Source organism: Ixodes scapularis, unplaced genomic scaffold (assembly GCF_016920785.2).
Source record: "Ixodes scapularis isolate PalLabHiFi unplaced genomic scaffold, ASM1692078v2 PGA_scaffold1__304_contigs__length_218370807, whole genome shotgun sequence".
Lineage (NCBI taxonomy): Eukaryota > Metazoa > Arthropoda > Arachnida > Ixodida > Ixodidae > Ixodes > Ixodes scapularis.
In genome coordinates, this window is record NW_024609846.1 from 33,811,679 (window position 1) to 33,832,961 (window position 21,283).

The following is a 21,283-nucleotide window of genomic DNA, read 5'->3' on the forward strand; positions in this document are numbered from 1 at the left end:
AGTGCACATGACGTATGATTACAAGACAGCATCAGTCGGTCAAAGTTGCCACTCGACCAAATTGAACACCGACGTGCCAGGAGCGTCATCCGACAACAAGGTCCACAGTTACTACGACTGAACGCCTGACACGAGACTGTCGCAGAAAGAACTCGTTATGGAACCATTTGCTAAGAATCAATAATTTTGTAATCAAGTGGAAATAAACATATTTGATACACTAACCAGATAAACATATTTCCGCTTGCCTTCATGCCTTGAGAGTCTACACACCGAGAATTGTGTCCATTGCACGCTCTGGACCTTACGAGGACAGTCGCTTCTCTGACCCTTCAATATTAATTAAGGGGTTATGTCAGACTGGCAGACTTCTTGCAAGGGGCTGCACTCAATCAACCTTTCCTGAACATGTGGTGCATCCGAAAACCAACTCCAGTGATGTGAAAATGCTATTCATTAATTTATTCCTTCCAGGGGCCTTTGTAGGCATTCCAGAGAGGATACTTAATACTACACACATGATAATAGCATTAAAGCACACTGCTGTAACTTGTTAATTGGAAAAACAAACACACCTCTGAGCATATAGTTTCATAGTATGTGTTGATGCATTGTTATATAGCATGACACTTCCTATATGTATGACACAATAGACCCTTTGCAGATCCTTATCAAGCAACACAACCGTCACCATTTTTTTCGGCGCAAAGCACACGAATGGGCCCCAGTTCACGTCAAACGCCAATGCAGCATTCGAGTCCAATAGGTGCTGAGCCGAATTCACAGGGATGGCGGACATAACATTCTTGTCGAACAAATACCCAAAGTATGAAAGCCTGGGGAAATTACAGTAGTAGCTACTGTAATTTGTTTTATCAGAATTTGGCAGACGGCAAAGGCTACGGTCTCGGTGAGTCAATACACACATTGGAGAGAGGCACATGACAGCATATCACCAGAGTGCTCGTCTGCACAGATTTGTCACACACCTTCGCTCCGTCTCTCTGATTGGCTCGAGGGGGCTGTGGCGGTTGGCCTTTTTTAAGTTACGGTGATGCGAAGTATAGACAGCCCACACTTTTAAAAAGAGTCAATTGAAGAGACCGAAAGGAATGGTAGTCAACATTTTTCAACAAGACTGCTCTCCAGGCAAGGGATGAACAAAAATATGAATCATCTTATCCAGGTAATTAGAACAATTAAATAATTGACCGACTAATACAATGCACTCTTGATAAGAAAGAGTATAGCTGCAATAAATCCTACAAAATAGAAAAAATGCGCAGTTAATCTATGCATGCACCAAAACAGTTGTTGAATAGCTTTGAAGCAGGTGCCTGCAACGATTTATTCTTCCCCATACTCAATAAAACGCCAACCTCGTAGCTGAAAATAAGGGTGCACTTCGCACTCACACACACACAAAAAGAAAAAAAGGAAGAAAAGCGATCGAATGTAGAATCGTGGATTAGCACAAAAGGTTAAAATCGCAGGAGCTTCCTCGCTAAATGTTTCTATGGTTGTTCGGTGACGGAGGGCTGAAACAACTTCCCTTAGGCCCTAACGCGACGTATACATTTCGCGTAGATTCTTAGATAATTCAACTTTCAAACAAAGCTAAGAGAATGCGAAAATTTCATGTTAAAAGCACTCAAAGTTCTATCGATCCTCGGACACATCCCGGAATCCAAGCACCGGTACGGCGATGCAGAGCTGATGCTGTCTCACAGGCGTTAATATCCAGATGATCCAGAGTGATCTTGCGCAAAAACTGTATAAAGTCTCATTCCTTCATATTTTCACATTATACCTACGTCAGCAAGCACGAAGAAGCCCGAAGTCGTCGGAAAGCAGCTGCACATCACGGCTACCGCGCACCGAACAAACTCGCATCCGCCAGCTCTGGGCGCTGCCATTTTACCGGTGACGTCACGGCTCTTGGGAGGTCACGTGACGAGTGGTCACATTTGCGTAAAATATGGCGGCAACCGGGGGGGTGCCACTTCCGAACTTCCGGTTTATCACTCTAAGCCCCTCTACCTCGTTGGGTTCAGACACTTGCGTTTGACTGCGTTGCATCGAGAACCGAAAGCGAGTCACCAGCACATCTGTGCTTCGTGTGAAGCGTGCAATCCAATTCAAAGAATCATCTTAGGGATGTCCTGGTTTCTGGCTGCCGCAACGCAGTCAAACGCAACTGTCTGAACCAGGCTTAAGAGTGCGTAGCCAAATTCGATCACGGAGCCTCCGTCAATCTTCCCTTTGAAACGGCACCTTTTATAAATGCTATCGCGGAATGAAATTCATGACCTACTGATGTCCAGTACATAGCGAGAACTTCGGCGATTTCTCTTAGAGTCGTTCGTCCGTCCGTCGGCGATGAACTGTGGGAATAGGCTTAGCGTTGAGCAGATCGCAGCGTCGACGCACACTGCGAGCGGCGAACATTTCCACTGTGCACTCCTTCAGCTGCACGGCGATCTGATTCGACCGCCGTAGGTCCCGGAAAGAATTGCCGAGCTGAACACCACGCAATTTCACTTAACACAGAACTTCAAAAACACCACGTCGCCTTTGCTGCGCCAGTCGAGGTAACCGCCATCTTGAAACTTGCGCTCTCGTTGGGTCCGAGATCTCTCGAGAACGTCCCGCAGAGCCCGCTAGCCCGCCACGCAAAATCCCCAGCGTTGCGTGCGTACGCAATACGCTAGCTCTTCTATTGCGTTCTGCGCACGCGCACTCCCGACCCGCAATTTTATTGCGTACGCAAGGCTTTAGCGTACGATCCACTAAAACTGTCTATTACCAACGTTGAAAATATGCGAATCCCATCTAGAAATACTATGATGCTTTGGGATCCTGGCTAATTATACACGTGGGATAAACAAAAAATTGTCTTCCAAAAAACAAGACGCCAAATCGATTTGCGATATTACGTCCCTTAACGAAAAAAGAGTGTACTTGAAATATATTCCAAATGTATTTATTGCACTTATTTATTTTATATTAGTTATATATTTTGCCCACGTTCAGCATGCATCCAAAGTGCATATTAAAAACGATAAATATAAAGATTTTAATACATGGCAAATACATTACAAGCAAGTCAAAAATATATTATTTAAGTATTTTCTTGCCGATTTTGGCATGCGGTTGGAATACACTTAAAGGCGGGCGCTCAAAATTTTCTTCAGCGTGGCAGAAGATTCCCCCTCTTTTCTTTTTTTCCTCCTCCTCTTTCCTCCTCTATTTTCCTCCTCGCTTTTTACGGCCTTCTCGCACGAGTGCTAATGGGCTTACCGGCCCCCCGACAAAATCTCTGTAACCCTTCAAGGTTCTCTGCTTCAATCCCAAACGCCAGGGATTAGTTAGGCCGGCTGGATATGAGCTCGGAAGGGTTCGGGCTGGCTCACTTTTCTTCTTCTTTTTTTTTTGCTCTTTTTCTGCAGCTCTAAAACACATTCAGATAGTCAACACCAGCTAGCCCAAGAACAAGTTCTTTTACATTCAGATACTTCCGCATGCGGCCACACACGCTACAACACCGCATATTTATCTCGAGTGAACGGAACTTGAACATCACAGCAGAAGGAAAAAAGATGGGTATTTTTATCCGAACTTTGAGCTCTACCCAGAGAGTTGAACATTTGTCGTTCTAACAACGGCACACTGAAGAGTGGTTGTATCACTATTGTGTTTTTGTTTTGTTTTTTGTTTTTTGTATAAAGTAATAGTCATGAGTAATTACAAGTCAAAGATATTGCAGTCAGAGGGACGCAGTCTGACCATTTCTGGGGCGTTATATATAGGTTCGTACTACAGGTGTTTTCTAGAGTGACGGCCGCCTCGCTGAAGCTACTAAGAAGAGTAAAAACAAACTTCCATAAAAACTGAAACGGTTTATGGTATATTTATTCTATCTTCAGCCTTTGAAAAAAATTTCTTCGTGGCCAAACGTGCATTTAGTTTCTGTCAACAAATGTAACTGAAAACTTGACACCCGACAAATATCTTGCGTATCAGCAAAGAGAACGGGAAACACGGAGATTGAACCGCAAAATCACAATTTTCTTCGCGTAAAATAGTGCAACTAGCAATAGTAGCCATATTATGCCATTTATTAAAAGACAGCAGGTATTACGAAGTTTTCATTCTCTTCTGTTCCCATTTGTTCGCTGATGAAGAAATGGAATGCCCCTGCAGCCTTTACATAATTGTTTGGGGCTTTGTCAGGGTGGGCGAAGGCCATCTCCAAAAAAACCCTGGAGTTCGGAAAGTGTATTACCGCAAGTTTTGGGGCTGCTTGGCTAATTTAGGCGTCTGGCGTTCTCCACTTAGAAAAGAAGCGGAACAGCGGTCACCTCAACGTCTTCACCAAGCGGGGAATCATGCCGAAATGTGTCCTTGAACACGTGCGAGATCTTTACCCGAACCCAGCCGGGATTCGCCACAATTCATCTACGAAAAAAACTATAAAAAGTGGTAGGCTTAAACGATTTGGCAGTTTTTGAATATAGTCATGCGAACTAACTGTCCCCAAGTACGGAAAGAAATGCAGTAGAAATGCAGAGCTCTATTGTGTTCTTTATGTCCATACTTGTCTTTCACGCTGTACGCCAATTAAAATGAATTCTGCAATATCTGTAGATTATGCCTGGTTATGTTGTCTTTAAAAGAAAAGTAATCAAGCAAGTTCGGTATCGCACCACAATTTGTGCATATACAATTTTAAGTGGAATTCAAAGTCAATGTGTTGTCCCGTCCCCTGTTTTTACGTATATAACTCTGTCTAAACCTACATCATTACCAACGCGCTCACTAAGAAGTTTTTCAAAACAGTACTTCCGCGGGAAATAATGCATCCGTCGTTCTTTGTCTTCCTGAAGCTATGAACTACCGATCTCGGCTACAGGACTTTTGGGTCCACAAAATATCACGCTCAGTAGAAAATTCGCCTTTTCTACCATAAGTACTGGAAATCATTTATTTTGCAAACAGGTCGGGTAGTGATGCGTGTTTGAGTGTAGGACCGTTGACTGGGCACTGATTTGCGCCAAGAGTGCGGTGCTTCCTTTCATGCTGCCCGCGACGAGTGTTGAAATTTGAATATAGATAGAAATAAAATCAACTGACACCCTTAGAATTATTTTAAACTTGCGCGTTCTTCAGGCATTAAGATTTTGATCGTACCTTTTATTCATTGTCGTCTTCGATGAGGGAACAACTTGCCGAGGAGGCCGCGCTGTCCGCGTACGCGGCTAGACAGATAAGGTCGCGAATGCTTTTCACGAATCTTTAAAAACCAAGCATAAAAATGAAAGACGCAGCCACTTTACGCAAATGAAACCAACTTTATGTTTTGGGCAGACGTCTTGCGAGAGTTGCAGTATTTTTAATTATGCCTAATAACTTAAATGTTTAGGACTAAGTACCAAACTTTTTAAAATGTATTAAGAACCAAAATGTCAATTGGAAAGTTCCCGATTGGCTGTTTGCAACGTGATACGGCTCGCGTGGCTTCCTTCTGACTTGTAATAAAGCTTATGAAACATGACAAAATACCCCGTGATAAAGCGCTCGCCCCATCATAAACTCAATTTCGAATGTCCCGGAATTTGTTTTCATAGGCTGGAAAAAAAAAAAAAAAAGAGATGCATGCAAGGCTTGTGCCGCACGCTTTATTTATATCAGAAAAGAACTGCCCTCTGTTTTATATACAACGTTTATTTTTTTATTTTTTTTTCACCAACTAGATATTAGAAAAAACGTGAAAATTAACGTTTTGTGGATGTGAGCTATACGGCCAGGCGAAGATTGGGTTCAAGAAAGAACGCAACGAAAACCGACTGATTACCTAACATTTGTTAATGAACTTTTTGATTATAAAAGAAAACGGGATAGTTGATTTATAAAGTTGTTGGGCGTAATCGAAAGCCACCAAATTGTCCAGTGAAAATTAGCGCCATTGCGGTTTGTGTAGGTGAGCTATACGGCCAGGCGAAGATTAAGTTCAATAACGAACGCCACTAAAACCGACCGATTGCCTAAAATTCGCTAATTAACCTTTTAATTAGAAAAGAAAACGACATCTTGTATTTAAAAAGTTGTTGGCCATAATCGCAAGCCACCAAACCGTCCATTCTTAAAAAAGATGTAATGCGCGTACACTATTATACGGCGTCCTCCTAATTTGGGCGCGAAAATATAGTTCTGATTTTATGTGGGCTCCATCTCCGCGTGGCACAGCCTAACGCCATGAAGCCAAAGCGACAAATCATTCGCATCGCTGTGTCAACGCCACTGTAGGAGGGGCGAGGAGTGCGGTGGCCGAAAAGATTGCGGTAACACGATTCGCGTCCAAATTAGGCTTTTTAGTACGCCGTGAGCCACTTCACGTCCACTACATCCCTTTAAAAATGAATGATTTGGTGTCTTTGATGACTACAGATAACGCACAAAGCGCAATTGCGTAAGTCTGACGTCTTTTTTAGAAAAATGTCTAGTGGTTTAAAAAAAATCGCCCTGTATAAGCACGATTGTAGGGCAGTTCTGTACGTCCGGCGACATCATTACGGCATGGAAGGAGACGTTGACCACATACTCTGTGTATGATCTGTGGTCACTGTTTTTTTGTGTTTTTTTTTCGTACGAGAATGAGCAAACATTTTATACCAAATAAAATAGATTTAGCATTCACCAAATTCGGCTTGTTTCCTCGATTTCAATCGATATTTGATTTGATTACACTTATTTTGTACCCGCACATGCCTACTTTATTCCCTAATGCAGTGGTTCTCAGATGGGGGTCCGCGGACCCTTTGGGCTCACCGAAGTCATTCTAGGGGTCCGCGAAGCCCTACCTCATCAGTCAAGCCCGCCAATAAAAGTTGCCTTTTTTTCAGGTCGAGAAGAAATGTTTCAGTTTTCGGGCGAGTTTTATCGTGCGTATACGTCAATAAGAGAGGTCTACTTTACACTAGCCCTTAGTTATATCCATTTATTAAATCACTATTATATTTAACCCGATACATTACCCCTGTCCTCACCACGAACAGGGTCCTCCATCATCTCCGCCGATCCACAAGGGGTCCGCGAATTATCGACGGTTGAGAACCGCTTCCCTAATGAGTTACAAGTGATAATTACATTGTTTTTTTTTTTGTCGTGCGAGGTCATCACAATTTATTATTAACAATCGGAGCTATGCGATTACGCGGAGGAGGCGCATTTGAAGATATTCAAAATTGTTCTGAATACCCAAAGAACTTCAAACGTCTTGCTGTTTGGGTCGTTTCCTACGCGCAGGACCAATAATAAAGCCAAAACCTTATACAGGAGACTATCTCTATCAACTCAACGCGCAAACACGATGTGAAGCGTGTCTGCGTACGTTGTAAAAGAGATACCGGCGAGCAAACTATAGCGTCGAATGTCGATGCATCAAAATGTCCGTGCACCGAAATATCCGCGCACCGAAAAGTCTTTGTAGCAAAAAGTCCGTACACTGAAATGTCTGTGCACCAAAAAGTCCGCACCGAAATGCCCTACAGCAAAACGTTCTACACCGAAAAGTACTAGACCCACTACGGATGGGATCCTCCGTCACCTCTGCCGGTTTACGAACCATGATGATTCAGAACCACTGGTCTATGGAGCGCCATCCCTGATATACAGAAAACGCCGCTCGCACTTCCCGTTGTCGCCATGAATCCGCCTAAACAACGAAAGATGACAAATCAGATATTTATATTAAAATAGATACTTCAATAACTACTTATTTGAGCAGAACAAGGCATTTGTGCTCTCACAACAGCAAAGAATCGTCTTCCAATCCAATGCTAAAAAAGAGCCAATGCAACTCGTTGGGAAGAGCAAGTGCCAAGCTCGCTCAAAACAGCTACTCGGTTGGTTCAGCTCCTTGTCGCAGGTGTGCCGGCTGGCCCTCTGGATAATCTTTTCAAATCCTCGAAGCTTTCATTTCCTCCACCCCAAACTTGTAAAAAAAAAAAAAAAAAAAAAGTCGGAAATTGGCGAGGAGGAAACGAGAGGCGATTTCCTCCTTTCACAGTGGCGAGAAGGAAAGTGAGGGTCGGGTTCCTTCTCTCTGCTGGCGGGCCGGCCTTTAAAGCCCATCAAAAATGCAACTATATATAAAATACAAATATGGCACGAGAAAGTTATAAATATATGAGAAGTGCATTCCATGTGTAATACAAGTGTATTGCAAATACAATTTTTAATTTTTATTATATTATACACGATGCATAAGCACGATGCGTTGATCCGTATAGCATCACTCTTATAGATTTGTAATGAGCCGCCGCAGACGGTTGGCCGCGTCGTGTCCATGAAACGTGTATCCGCGAAAACCTTTCTATGAAACGTGTTTTTACGAAATGCCGGGAGAATAAGATGGTAAGTATTCTACCGGCATTTGTCACTTAATTTCAAAGAGCTAATTTGAGGCGACTGCCGATAAAGTTTGGTAGAAAACGTTTCTCCCTGCTGCCGGTAGAATAGGCATTGCCTAATTCTAGAGGTATAATACGAAAGAGTATACGCTTAGGAGAACGGTCAAGTTTGGCCAAGAAGTAGGTCGCAGTGCACTTACAATGAAAATAGCCAGCTTGAAAGATGTAATACGATTACCCGAGACGTATGTGGACGCGGCCACTGCAGAACATTAACACAGGCACGAGAAAGAAGGGCTGCGTGAACCTTCAGCACGATATGGAACAAACTGTCATTTGCCGTAACTAACACTAAACGCACATACCACTAGAACTGTTTTGTCTTCTTTCAAGAAATTTGCTTGTTGCCGATATACGCGTAAAAGACTTTCTGAACACTGATAGCTTTGGTATGCTTCGAATACGTTGTCGCGGACGACATACAATTTACCACCGAAATCTACGGCAGCCCCGCGCAGGCCTCAGCACACACGAAACTAGGTCTGCAAGCAGATATTGCGTGATTGGGAACCGCTAATGCATCGTCTGGCAATCTTTTACCACGTGATCACGCTTCTTCCGATACCAGCGCGCAGATAGTGGAGTTAAGGCCCGTTCACACTCTTGCGTTCGGAGCGAGCACTACGCTTGCAAACGAATGCAACCGGTTGGAACGACGAATTGCCTTAGCAACAAAGCGCCAAACGGCCGTTTCGTTCGTGTTCGTCCACAACGCAAGGAATTGAGCCTGCATGGCTGAACTTTTTTCGCTACATTCAGGAACGACGGGAGCGATCGCACCGACAGACCAATCCCAGGTCGAGGACAGCTCGGCCGCGCGCGTTGCATGACGGTCGGTTCCTGCTAGCATTGCGTCGGTGGTGATCGTCGGTGTGGTGGAAGCTCGACGTTCCGCGTAGAGCGCTTTCCTTAACTGTGAATTATCGTCGTGTGTCGCGATATTAACCCAGCACGTCGTAGGAGGGAAGATCCATCGACTAGTGCGGCGATGTTGTGGCGGCGTCCTGAAGACAGCAGAAACGCTCCTGTCGTCGTGCATGTTTGTTTACTTAAACTACAGTGGTGGTTTAATTCTTAGCATATGTGTCCTCGAACATCGCCCGGATTCCTTATTTTGCGCATTCCATGTTTGTGCTCAAATTCAAGGTATTACTGGTGCGCGCTGTATTTATAGCACAAACTGAATGTTATAGCGCCATAATTGTGTAAAAACGTGTAAGAATGGTGTAAATTAGGAAAAACACCCTTTTTACACTTTTTTTACACGATTTCTGAATATCGGCGGGTCTAAAAAGGATGTGCTGACGTTTTTCATCCCCTCCACGCCCTTTTTACACCGCGCTTGTAGCGGTGGTGTCTGAAATTGTGTAAAAAGGGTGTATGGGCGAATGTTCCGCCCTTTATTCACACGGTGTGAAAGGGACGTCATGGTGATGCAGTCGAATACACCCATGATTTCATATACGTTAATGTTTATTGCTTTGCTGAAACTGTTGCTGATGTACGGCGGCACAAACATCCAGTATAATTAATCGCCACACGAAGTCCCCTATGATTAGGAAGTGATAAAGTATAGTTTTTGCAACTCCGATCAAACTCACCGTCCGACACGACCCGACAATTACGTGTGGAGCGTGCGTCACTTTTATCAGTTCAATTTCGATTAAAAAAATAATCTCCACTCGCAAAAGATGAACGAACACGTGTAAATATAGAGCCCTCAGGCAGCGCACAGTATTGCGCTGATATAGGGTCAAATCTGAAAGAATGTGCCGTTACTATTTTGGTCCAGCCAAAATCTGTGAAAAAAGGCATGGGTCGCGCCGACGCCATCCTGACATACCGTACTCGACGCCGTTTTTGGTTGAGCGTCAGGAGTCCTGCGTGAATGGCCTATGCCGGCGAGGTATTTGTATTTCTTAACCACCTAAAATCTTAAGTTAGAAAAGAAAAACAAGATTAAGCAAAACGGAATCTGCTTACTTTTAAACCGAGAAAGACCTCCTGCGCTGAAGCATTGAACGAACTATGGGCCGTGGCGCCCTCATTTCGGGTATTACAAACTCACCTGACTGGGCCTCGCTCTACATATGACACCTTCACTGAGATTTTATTATTGTATGTAGTTCTGAAAAAACGATGTCGGAAGACAATCGAAAGGGCCGAATTCATGACATTATCGATACGGTACGCGATTCTTATCTCTGCGTGGCGACACCAAAATATCTAGCCTTCCGACACTTTCTTTTTTTTTTTTTTTGGTACGCGTGAAGCCGCATTTTTTGCTTCATGCGTTCGAATTTGTTTTGTGTATTTATTTTGTAATTTCGCGGTCGGCATCAGCGCGCGCACGCTACTGCATGAAGCAAGTCCTGAAGTGTCCCATTTTGCGACCTCCTCCCTGGGCAGCGCAGTTAACACAGGGAGCTTAGCTGCTTTGTCCACCTCTCTTTGACCTCGTCTTCTGATAAGCCTCCACACCCTCTTTTGTGTCTTCGTGTGGCTGTGAGCGAGTGCGAAGGCCGCTTCTAGCAAATCAGAGGGGGTGCAAAACACGTGACCGCTCTCTGTAGGACAAAGACGGTTGGACGAAATTTTGCACGTGACTCGCTCTGACGCGCTGATGGGCGCAATGGGGCCGTAGTCTTTGCCGTATTCCAAGCTATGGTGAGTTGTAGGGGCCACGTAGGTCCGGTTTCCAAAAAGGGGCTCCCGTCAGACGTCAGTGTTTTCCTGTTTTTCGTGCGTTGCAGTCGCAGCCTTGATTTTTCGTCTCGAACGGCCGGAATACGTTCATACTGACATTTTGGTAATGGTCGTTTATTTCGTCGGAGTCCATGGAATTATTGTGCTATGTTTCTTCGACGCGTTTCGACAAAAAGCTGCTCTTCGGCGGTCGCGAGACTTCCGCTGAATGCGATCAACCGCCTTCAACCTCGACGTTGTGTTTGTTAATTGTTCTGTGGTGCCCCAATCGGATTATCCATCTATCACGGATTACATGAGATCGGTGTTTTATTTGTAAGTACTCTGCAAGCATGCTTTTGGAAGTAGCCCTGCTTCTGTCTCACTAAACCATTTCACTGTTTACAAACATCAACCGCCGCTTGCGCCCCAAGCAACTCCCGGTCGTTCTGTCTTTTCAGCCTGTCGAGTTTTGCTTATGTCAACAGAGCTAGAAAGCATTAAAATAGGTTTAGGCGAAGGAAAGCCTTACTAAACGTTTGAGTACATTTATTCTAAGTCTCTAAATTTTGTAGTTTTGTCACAAAAACTTAACAGTAGGTCACAAATGCTCGCGTTTAAGGTTTGACATTGGTTTGTCGCGAATTCGCAACAGAAGAGGACAAGATCCACGCACGTTTTTCTGGATTGAAAAAATAAAGTCTTCCGCATGTTTCAACTTCTTAGCAATCATTTCGTAAATAGTTTTTGATGAGTGCTGTGTTAAACATTTTGTATTACTTCTTCCAGCTAAATGAAGTGAGAGTTACTCCACAGCCAAGCAGGTAAAAAATCATGGTAAAAAAAAAAAAAAAAGAAAACGAGATTAGGGACGAGAAACCGTGGCAACACGTCTCAAAAGATTTTGAGACAGTGTTGTGTTGTTCCAATTTTTTGTCACTAGCCTCGGTTTTTTTTCACCATGCTCTTCTAGCTGCAGTACACCCTCTTGGAAGGGTGTGCTGCTGCCATCACACCCTAATAAAATGGTGTAGAGCAGAATCACAACTTTCTGTGAAGGGTGTAAAAAATTACACAGGCTTTTGAGGGTGTGAAAAAGAAAACTTTTTGTAGGGCGTTTTTGTACACCAATAAAAGGGTGAGTCGTGACCCATGCCCTTTACACCAATACGGGTCTGAAAATGTTTAGTGTGAGTGTATGAAGGATGCGAATTTTGACGCGCTTTCATCACCCGAAAAAAGTGATTAGTGTTAGCAAACCTGAGCGCTTGCAACATCTACGTGCTCACAAAATCATATTTCTACGTTGCTACATCCCTGCTAAGATTACATCGTTTATTGTAATCCTAGGAAATGCCCGTGGCGGGATTTGTGCTATACCCAAAGTTGTGTACCTGTTAAAGTCGTGATCATCCAAGACGGCGTACTGCATCTTTTTCTTTTTCATCCACTCTACGCTAAAAGCCTATCCCGAAAAAAGAAAAAAAAAAGAAAAGAAAAAGTTTGAAGCTACTGAAAAGCGTCTGTCTATTTTACGCCAGTGAGTGGCAGCGTGTCCTGTTCATTTTAGAGCCACCGCTGAAACAGCTGACGGCGGCGGAGAAGCGGTCGCCGTGTTGCAGACCCGTACCAGGCAGCACATAAACGTGAAGAAGACGTCGAAAGAGCGTCGAAGACGTCTGTAACCTAACGTCGTAAACGTCGAAGGTCCAGACGTTACCTTCCGTCGACGTCGATGAAACCTTTAAATGTCCGCAAGAAAGATGCAGAGAAGGTTGAGGGAACGTTCCAAATGACGTTTGTCACACGTCAGATGCACGTCTCAGTGGGCCGTTGTGTCCTCCCTCGACGTTTCTGATACGTGTGTTTACGACATCCGGACTTCCAACGACGTTCAAACGTCGAGAAACCATTCCAAATTACGTTTCCTAGGCGTCGAGGGGAAGACGTTGTGTCTCCCCCCCCCCACACACACACACTTAAAAAAAAAGTTGAGTTTTATTGCGAAGGCAAGTTGCTCTCATGCAAGCACGAAGAAGTAACTAAAATACAGATTTCGTGCGAACTGTTCATTTGAGCTATTTTCAGACACGAGATGCACTATGGAGCGCCGCCAAAGACGTCACTGGATATGCCAGCCTGAAAGATATAAAATAACAAACAAATTCACGTAAATAATTAAACAAGAGACGATGTCACGCCGGGCTAATGTTCCATCGCTTATTTTTTTCTGCTACTGATTAATACACTGAAGCACGTGCTTTAGCCACCCCATCGCACATAGCTGGTACGCTCGCTGCATGCACAGAAATTGTTTAGAAGTGTGATCCCGTCCGCTGGGCGTTCTTGACTGGGATCGTCGGAGGCGTCTCAAGGGCCTTGATCAGAGACTGGACTTGACGTGCCATGATCTGCACTGCCACTTGCTTTCTGGGGGGCGTCATTCATTTCTTTACAAGCACCTTTATCCGAGCAGTAATACGATTCAACGTGTGAAGCGTTATGGTTTTGAAAAAAATCCGCGAGCCGTGACTGAATACGAAGGTGCTTTTTGCGATCACCGACTTCGTCATAGGGGCGACTAGAACGACTCAGTCTCAGTGTTGTACGGAACGGCGTTCCAAGGAACGGCGTTCCTAGAGCGCGTTCCTTTTAGGAGGAACGAAGGAACGCCGCCGTTCCATTTTGCATCCCTGGAACTGGAACGGGAACGCGTTACATTTTTATTGGAACGAAAAGAGTAACGGCGTTCCTTCTATGGTTCAGTTGTGTAATTTTTATTTTATATTTACGAGGGAAAGTTTTGAAGTATAAAAAACTAAATCTTTACGACAATATTGTTTTAGCTCGTTAACTCTTTGGTTACTTATCTTCGGATTTATATTGCGTGGTCCTCGCTTGGTAACAGTCGTTTGCAGGAGAGCTAGTGGACATGAATGATTCTTTTTTGAGTGCCCGAGACTGCGGTACAGAAAGCAAAACTTTTAGTCGCACGAAAATATACAAAGAGGGACGTTTCAAACTCAGCTACTTTCTTTGCTTCCACGAATCCTCATACACCGAGAAATCTAAGGCCGACTACAGCCATTCCTGAACTTTCATAAAGAGACCTACAGTTACAACAAAATCACAGGTTACCAGACATCGAACGCACCCTTGTATCCAGAATATTGGTCACTTAAACGATACACAAAAATTAACCTTTATTCCTTCTCCCCTTGTCCCCCGCCTTCAAACTGAACAACGAATCAAACCTTCACAAAGAACTACTTGTAGTTTTCGAAACAGCTTCCAAAAGCATACTTTCCCCTTCACTTGTTCATCTTGCGGACAGCAACATCGAGGAGCAACTGTTGTAAAGTTCGAACAAGGGTCTTTGTTAGATTGAAACGTGTGAGGTTCTTGTAAAACGCTCGTGAAATGTGGGGTAACAGTAGATTTGGCTCGTCTGAATCGTTCACCACAAACATGAATATGGTTAAAAGCTGAGATTTTTCAACTTGAATTTATCAACAAATAAAATTTTGATTCAGCTTGTTTTCTTCTCCTGGTGCCCTTCCATCCCGACATATAAATTCGCATATTCCCATTTGATGGGATAGGTTAAAAAAAAGAAAACTTTGCTTGATCTAACCAAATATGATAATCAGCAAAATACAAATGTAACGTATATGTAACGATACGTTCCATTTTTTTAACTGTAACGGGGACGAGTTCCTTTTTCACAGATGGAACTTGTAACGGGAACGCGTTCCAAAATTCAGAAGGAACGAGGAACGAGCTTTCGTTCTTTTTTTTGAGGAACGTGTACAACACTGCTCAGTCTGGACAGCACTATAGAGAAATCGAATCGCAGCACTTCACTGTATGCAAACTCGAAAAAATCACGGCGACATTGCAGCCTGATTTTTTCGAAACGTTGGACCGGGTTATACACCAACTGATGTTTACAAGCAAACCGGAGCGCCCCTAGCGGACGCCACCGGCGCCGCGCATGCGCGATGGGGGGGTGGGCAAGAAGCTCGCCGTCGCCCATCAACAAACCATTGGAATGCGATGAAGTCGGCGTCGGTGTACGTCCACCTGCCCTTTTTCGCGTTCGAATTGTTGATTCTACGTCTTCCTGGCGATGTCTGACTACTTGAGCGGCGTCAGCAAAATAACGAGGCTCGTTACACCGCAAAACTTCGCGTGAATAATGTAACATGTGGCGATTCATTCCGCGTGGACGCAGTATGTACGCTAAAGCCTGATTCGCATGATGCGATTTCGCTCGCAATTTTCAGTCGCGACGCCACTCGGGCTGCAAAAGCGTGAACCGTAGCTGAGATAGTCGACGTCGATACTGAAAATCGCAAGCAGAATCGGACCGAGTGAATTAGGGATAACAAGTCGGTGACGGCCACTGGTAACAATGATCAACATCTTTTTGTATCTACTGTTTACATCGAGCCTGCTTGCCAACCTTCAAATATAAGTCTTTCGAGGCCTGCACTTACTTCTTATTGCAAGTAGGGGGCGAACATTTGGTCTACGGGCCGGCGTCGTCTAAGAATGCAGACGACAAGCAGAAACGTTTGAAAGAGCAGACGACAGTTCGAACGATCAGGCGGCCGTTTGCACTTGAAGGCGCACTGAACGTAGTCCGCAGGTGGTCCGCACAACTTGACGGTTTTCTGGCGTTCATGTTGGAACAAAACAAATAAATCTGATAACCACAACTTTCCGTGAATTCAACCCAAAGTGCCTCCCACACAAGCAATCGTTTTCCGACGGCGTCTGCTTTTCCCTTGTCACGGCACATATCGAGATTCTCGGACGAACCGAGCACGTGAAAACTGACCTTCAAACCTTTCTCGACACTTTTGGTACGGCCCTGTTGCGGCGTTTTCACGAGAAGGCAGGTTATTTTCAGGTTCCTTTCAAAACAATATAGGAATACACGTCTGGCACGGGGACTTCTGTCCACAGCCCCAGACCGGAAGTGCGACCGACGCGCCACCACCATGCCGTGACGTCATAGAGTTGAGTTGAGCTGTTCTTTCTGGGCCAATTCGCTGAACAGAAAATTCAGTGAAATAGCTTGGGAACGAACGGATAAAATACGTGCATTCGGAATTCACGCTTGTCAATTGTTCGTCGCCACTACCTTCCTCTCCTTTTCTCTCCCGCCCTCTTGTTGCCGAGTTTACTGTCGCATCGCATGGCGAGCTTGCCTTTCCCCCTCTCTTTCGCGTCGCGCCGGTGCCGGCTCTGTTTTTTTTTTTTTCTCTCCTTTTTTTTTTTTTTTTTTTTTTTTGCCGGCACGTAAGTGCGCGTTGGACTTCAAAGCTCTTTGGACCGTCATCTGGGCCATTCAGCCGCTGGCATCATGAGTGCCAATCTGCACAAATCGTTGACAGTATCTACTTGATTTCGGCATTGCCGGGTATTTTCTTTTTTGGAATCAAGTTCAAAAATACGCAAGTGGCCAGTGAAATTTGCCCCGATATAGTGTGTGCCGGAATGCGATTTTGTTTGTATACGTCACCAGTAGCAACGAACGCAAGATCTGTACTAACAGTCACGTGACAGGACTCTGTGCACCGATCTACCGAAAGTGCTAAGGTGCTGAAATTTGGTGTTGTGGATGAACTGCGATGTTGATGCGAATTTTGTGGTTGTGCGCGAGTCAACATAGATAAGAAAACACAGAAAGAAATTGAGGAACCTTAAAACAATGTCGGAGGTCGTTGAGCAGTATGGATGCTCCTGGGAAATGATGTATGCCTGAAATCACCTGGTGATGGGATAGTAAATGCAAAAACCAAGAATGGTGCAATTCGATCCGTTCCAGACGCCATGGGCGTCACTTGCAAATTAAAACAATAACAATATTTTAAACAAAATGAAAGTATAACAAGCACATGTAAAAGGGAATATATTCCTAACATACCTTTATATTATTTTCTTCCTTCAGTGTACTACATTGAGTTTTGTATATGCCCTCCCTAGCGTAATCGCATGTGCAATTAATAGTGTCTTAAAAAAAAAAAAAATATATATATATATATATATATATATATATATAAATTTCTCAAGCTCTCAAAAATTAAGTCTTGCTTGCGGCTCTTGAGCAGTATCACTTTGGCCACAGCTGTAATTAAACAGTGAGCGCGTAATATACGTGATACTGCGGCCGAAGATGGAGCTGGAAAAGCTAAAAAAAAAAACACAAAGCAAAGGTCGTAGCATGACATCGCCAGGGCGTGAAGGACAGGACAAAAATTGAACGCAATTTCATTATGGCCTCAACGTCGAACGAAACGAAAGTGGTCGACGTTGCCAGTACGTCCTGTATGACGTTTATGACATTTAGGTGCGAACGCGACGTCGCAATTTTACTTGGAGTGTACACCATTTTAATATATCTTTTAAAATGTACTTTTTGTGGAGCCAGGATATTTAATTATTATACTCTATACCTTTAACGCATCTCAAGGTACTCAGTACACATGAAGTACATTCTAAATTCATTTGGGCACATTTAAAACGTATCAGTATTTGCTAAAGGGTAAACGCAGTATTTTTGGCATTCCCGAAACTGAGCTGATGGTGATATTGAAGATATAACATGAAAGACTGACATCTCTTCTCCAATATTCTCAGATATATTTTAAGCTCGATTAATACAACAAAATGGATATACAGGCTAAACGATTTTCAAAACACGGTACAGCCATACCATGTACTACATCTATAATGAATCGGAACAAACGTAGCGTTCAAAATATGTTATTTAATCATTAAGAATATGCCACTGATGGCATTTTTTTTTACTACATCTTTACGTGAAGTTTCAGAAAGTTTTGAAAGAACACTTCTTTTGGCTGCTAATAGATTGCTACGGTGTGTCAAATAAAGACTTCAAATGTGCTCACAAAGTGCCGAAGTCATTTTATTTCTCTGCAGAAATATTTCAAATTGTATTTTCTTTTAAGTGTTAATTTACGTTTCACTTAAATGTGAATTAATAAAGGTTTGTACTCTCTATCATTAGTCTAGGATGCTAGTGGCACCTTATTAGATGATTTTTTCTTATTTATTTTGCTATTAAATAGGTTGACCTTTTATTATGCTTATAGACTTTGGGTTATAGTTTAGTTTTGGGCTTGACATTTTAAGTACACCCGTCGAACCGAGGATGCGACAGATAATTCCGAGATAAGCGTAACTATGCACCTTTGTAAAGCTTCTTGTTTAGTCACAACAATTTGTTGAGAAAAAAATATTGGTTTTAGTTTGCCTGAGTCTACCTATTGCAATGGTACAGCTGGATCTTAATTAATATGTTAATATTTCGAGAAGCTTTTTAGTTTTGTTTATGCAGTATGGAGGTATCCGGTGGTGTTACGCAGAGCCTTTCAAAGTGAATCGAGTTCTTTTATAGTTATGGCGTTTTTAAATATATTTGTATTTTATTTACAAGACGGTTACGCGGAATGGTTCATAAGACCATCTAGTGGACGTTGCATAAGAACGGACAGTGACCGTCTGAAGTTTACAGGTTTTACATGCAGGGTATATGGAGACGCCAAAGATGAATCTTCAGGGAACAAGTCATGTGGACGGCGCCATCTCAGTAATACTGTTTCAGCAAGAATAATTAATGGTACCGATGCAGAACCGGGCAACTGGCCGTGGATGGTGGGGCTGTATACTCCCGATGACACATTTCATTGCGGTGGCGTTTTAATTGACGCACAATATGTCTTGACCGCTGCTCATTGTCTTCGGTATGTACATAATCAATTTGTTTCTTCATGTTCCTTTATGCTTATCAGATGGTTTCAGTCTTGTCTAACAAATCTTAGAAGCAATGCGCGAATTTTAAACAGCTTCACAGAACCCTTTGTTCCCTTCTTTTGGGTCCCCCAACTATCTAATTTGGGACCACTATTCTTAATAAGTTTTAATAATGATATTAAAGTGCGCATGAAAAAATTCTAAGTTTTGAAGTTGTGTTCACACGTGGGTCATCCCTGACTGTGCATGTTGACAAGACGATCTGTCACGTAGGCATGAGTGGTGTTTATTTCATAATTTAAACGTTAAATCCTAAATAAAACCGAGATGGTATAAATGTATTGAATACGTCAACTGGTTTCTAATGACTGCGTTCTCTGTACCACTCCTGTTTTACGCGTCACCACAGTTCGTGACCTTGATGTTTCCTTTGTTAGCCATCTTTATTTTTCTTTTTATGTATCCTCAAATTGTTAGCTCTGATTTTTAAATTTTTGGGCATGATTTATCGTTTTATGAAGGAGTTTACAAATGTATTGTGTAGTATTCGTTTTTTTTTTGTAGCATCATTCGTTCCAGGATTGAGTTCGTTAGTTTTGTTTGGAAGTATCTTACATTATGAAAATCAGAAATTCAACATTTTCAAAAGGGGCTCATTCCTATGATTTATGATCGGTACTTCTATAGGAAGTGTTTTTATGATTATGCCTACATTCTTAGAAATTTCAACTTCCATACTTTTTCAAGCAAAATTGTCGTGCGCGAGACGTATGACATATTAATAGAGCGATTCACGGTAAACTTGATTGTGCCATGTTATTTTTCTTGAATTTCCACGCACCTGTCCCTGTTAGTAGACATTCCTGTTCATTGTATCATTGTCATAAGAAGAAGCTATTTCCCATTACCCGCATGCAACTTACCTTTAATGACATCTCCACCAATTCTGGATATTGATATTTTTGTGAATTACGAACATTTTAAGCGTGAAATTGTTTTACTCTTTTACATATATCTACCGTAACCTTTTCCATGAGATTGTATGCGTGGATGTATGCATGTTGTTATAAATTTATGACTGTTTAAGAGCATGCTATATTTTATACTTAAGTGTCTCGTGCAAATGTCGAGTAATTTAACGAGGGATTCACAAATTCCTTTTGAATGAAGGTTTTGAGTTTAAAACGTCTTTACAAATTTAGTAAAGATACGCAGAAGAAAAATTTACAAAACTTTTGGGTTTTATGTTTGTTTTAATGTATTGTTTATAACCCCCCCCCCTCAGAAAAAATTATTGTTGCTTAGAAATTCTGAGTAATTTAACGAATTATTCGCCTATTATTTGCGAACTAATGTTTTCATATTATAAACATATGCGCAGATGTGCTAAAAATACACTGGAGAAAAAGAGAATTCAATTCTGTGCATAATGTTTTACTATCGTATTATGAAATACGACACACGACCTAAAACACGCGCAAAGATTGTAAATAATGCACCTGTTAACCGTCATTGGACTTGAGGTTGGTCATCGGGTTCCAGTATCTGGAGAAGACGCCAGAGACAGGGGAGTGCAATTAAAGTGGTGATCCCAAGACCTAAAACTGATTACGAGAGGCACCCATGTGCCAGACTCGAGTAGACGACACAGCGTCCACAGCGTCACTACATTTCTAAACCCTCGTTTTCGGTGACCTTATCCCGAGATTCCTGCTACCATCAGCCGTAGCGAAATTTTCTAAGAAGGCGATAATGAATAACTTACGGCAACTTCGAGTTTTGTTTTTTGCGCACTATAACTGGTAATGCGGTATCTATTGTCTAGAATAAAGATAGAAAACGTAGCTTGTAGTTGTGAAGCTTCTACTGTTTAAAAACACCAATTTAAAAGAGGAAATCTATGAGAAACCTAAAGTGTGTACGCCTTCGTTGGCCAGAGAGGATGTGCAGTTAGAGGTAAATAAAGTAGTACGTTTGGAGAAAATGTATATTTTATTTCTAATTATGTTTGAACGCGATAATCTTCAATCGAAAAAGTCATTTGAGGTGGAAATACCGAACGAAAGTCCCGAAATAGGTATATATTTAGATGGAGCACAGCACGTTTGTCTACTGTCCTGTATACAATGAAATGCAAACGCCCAGGATTAACTTACACTCACCACCCACTAGAGCAGCTTTTTTAGGGTAGCGGCTGCGGCGTAATTGATAGTATTGAAAACGATTTAAAATGTTTTGCTTGTAATTTGGCGTGAATCGTACGAGTGAATCTTACCAGTTTTAAAGCGCAGTACTTGGCGTCATTGGCTCTATATCACCCTGGCCTTCAGAGAATGGTTCCA

At 42.7% G+C, this 21,283-nt stretch overlaps 1 protein-coding gene across 1 annotated transcript in view; it reads left to right on the forward strand.

Moving 5' to 3' along the window:
* LOC121835676 (serine protease grass-like) overlaps positions 1-21,283 on the forward strand; it is a 60,177-nt gene that overhangs the window by 22,362 nt on the left and 16,532 nt on the right. Inside the window, exon 2 of the mRNA XM_042290125.1 lies at positions 18,703-18,931. Coding sequence (XP_042146059.1) covers positions 18,703-18,931 — 229 coding nt within the window. The remainder of the gene's footprint in view (positions 1-18,702; positions 18,932-21,283) is intronic.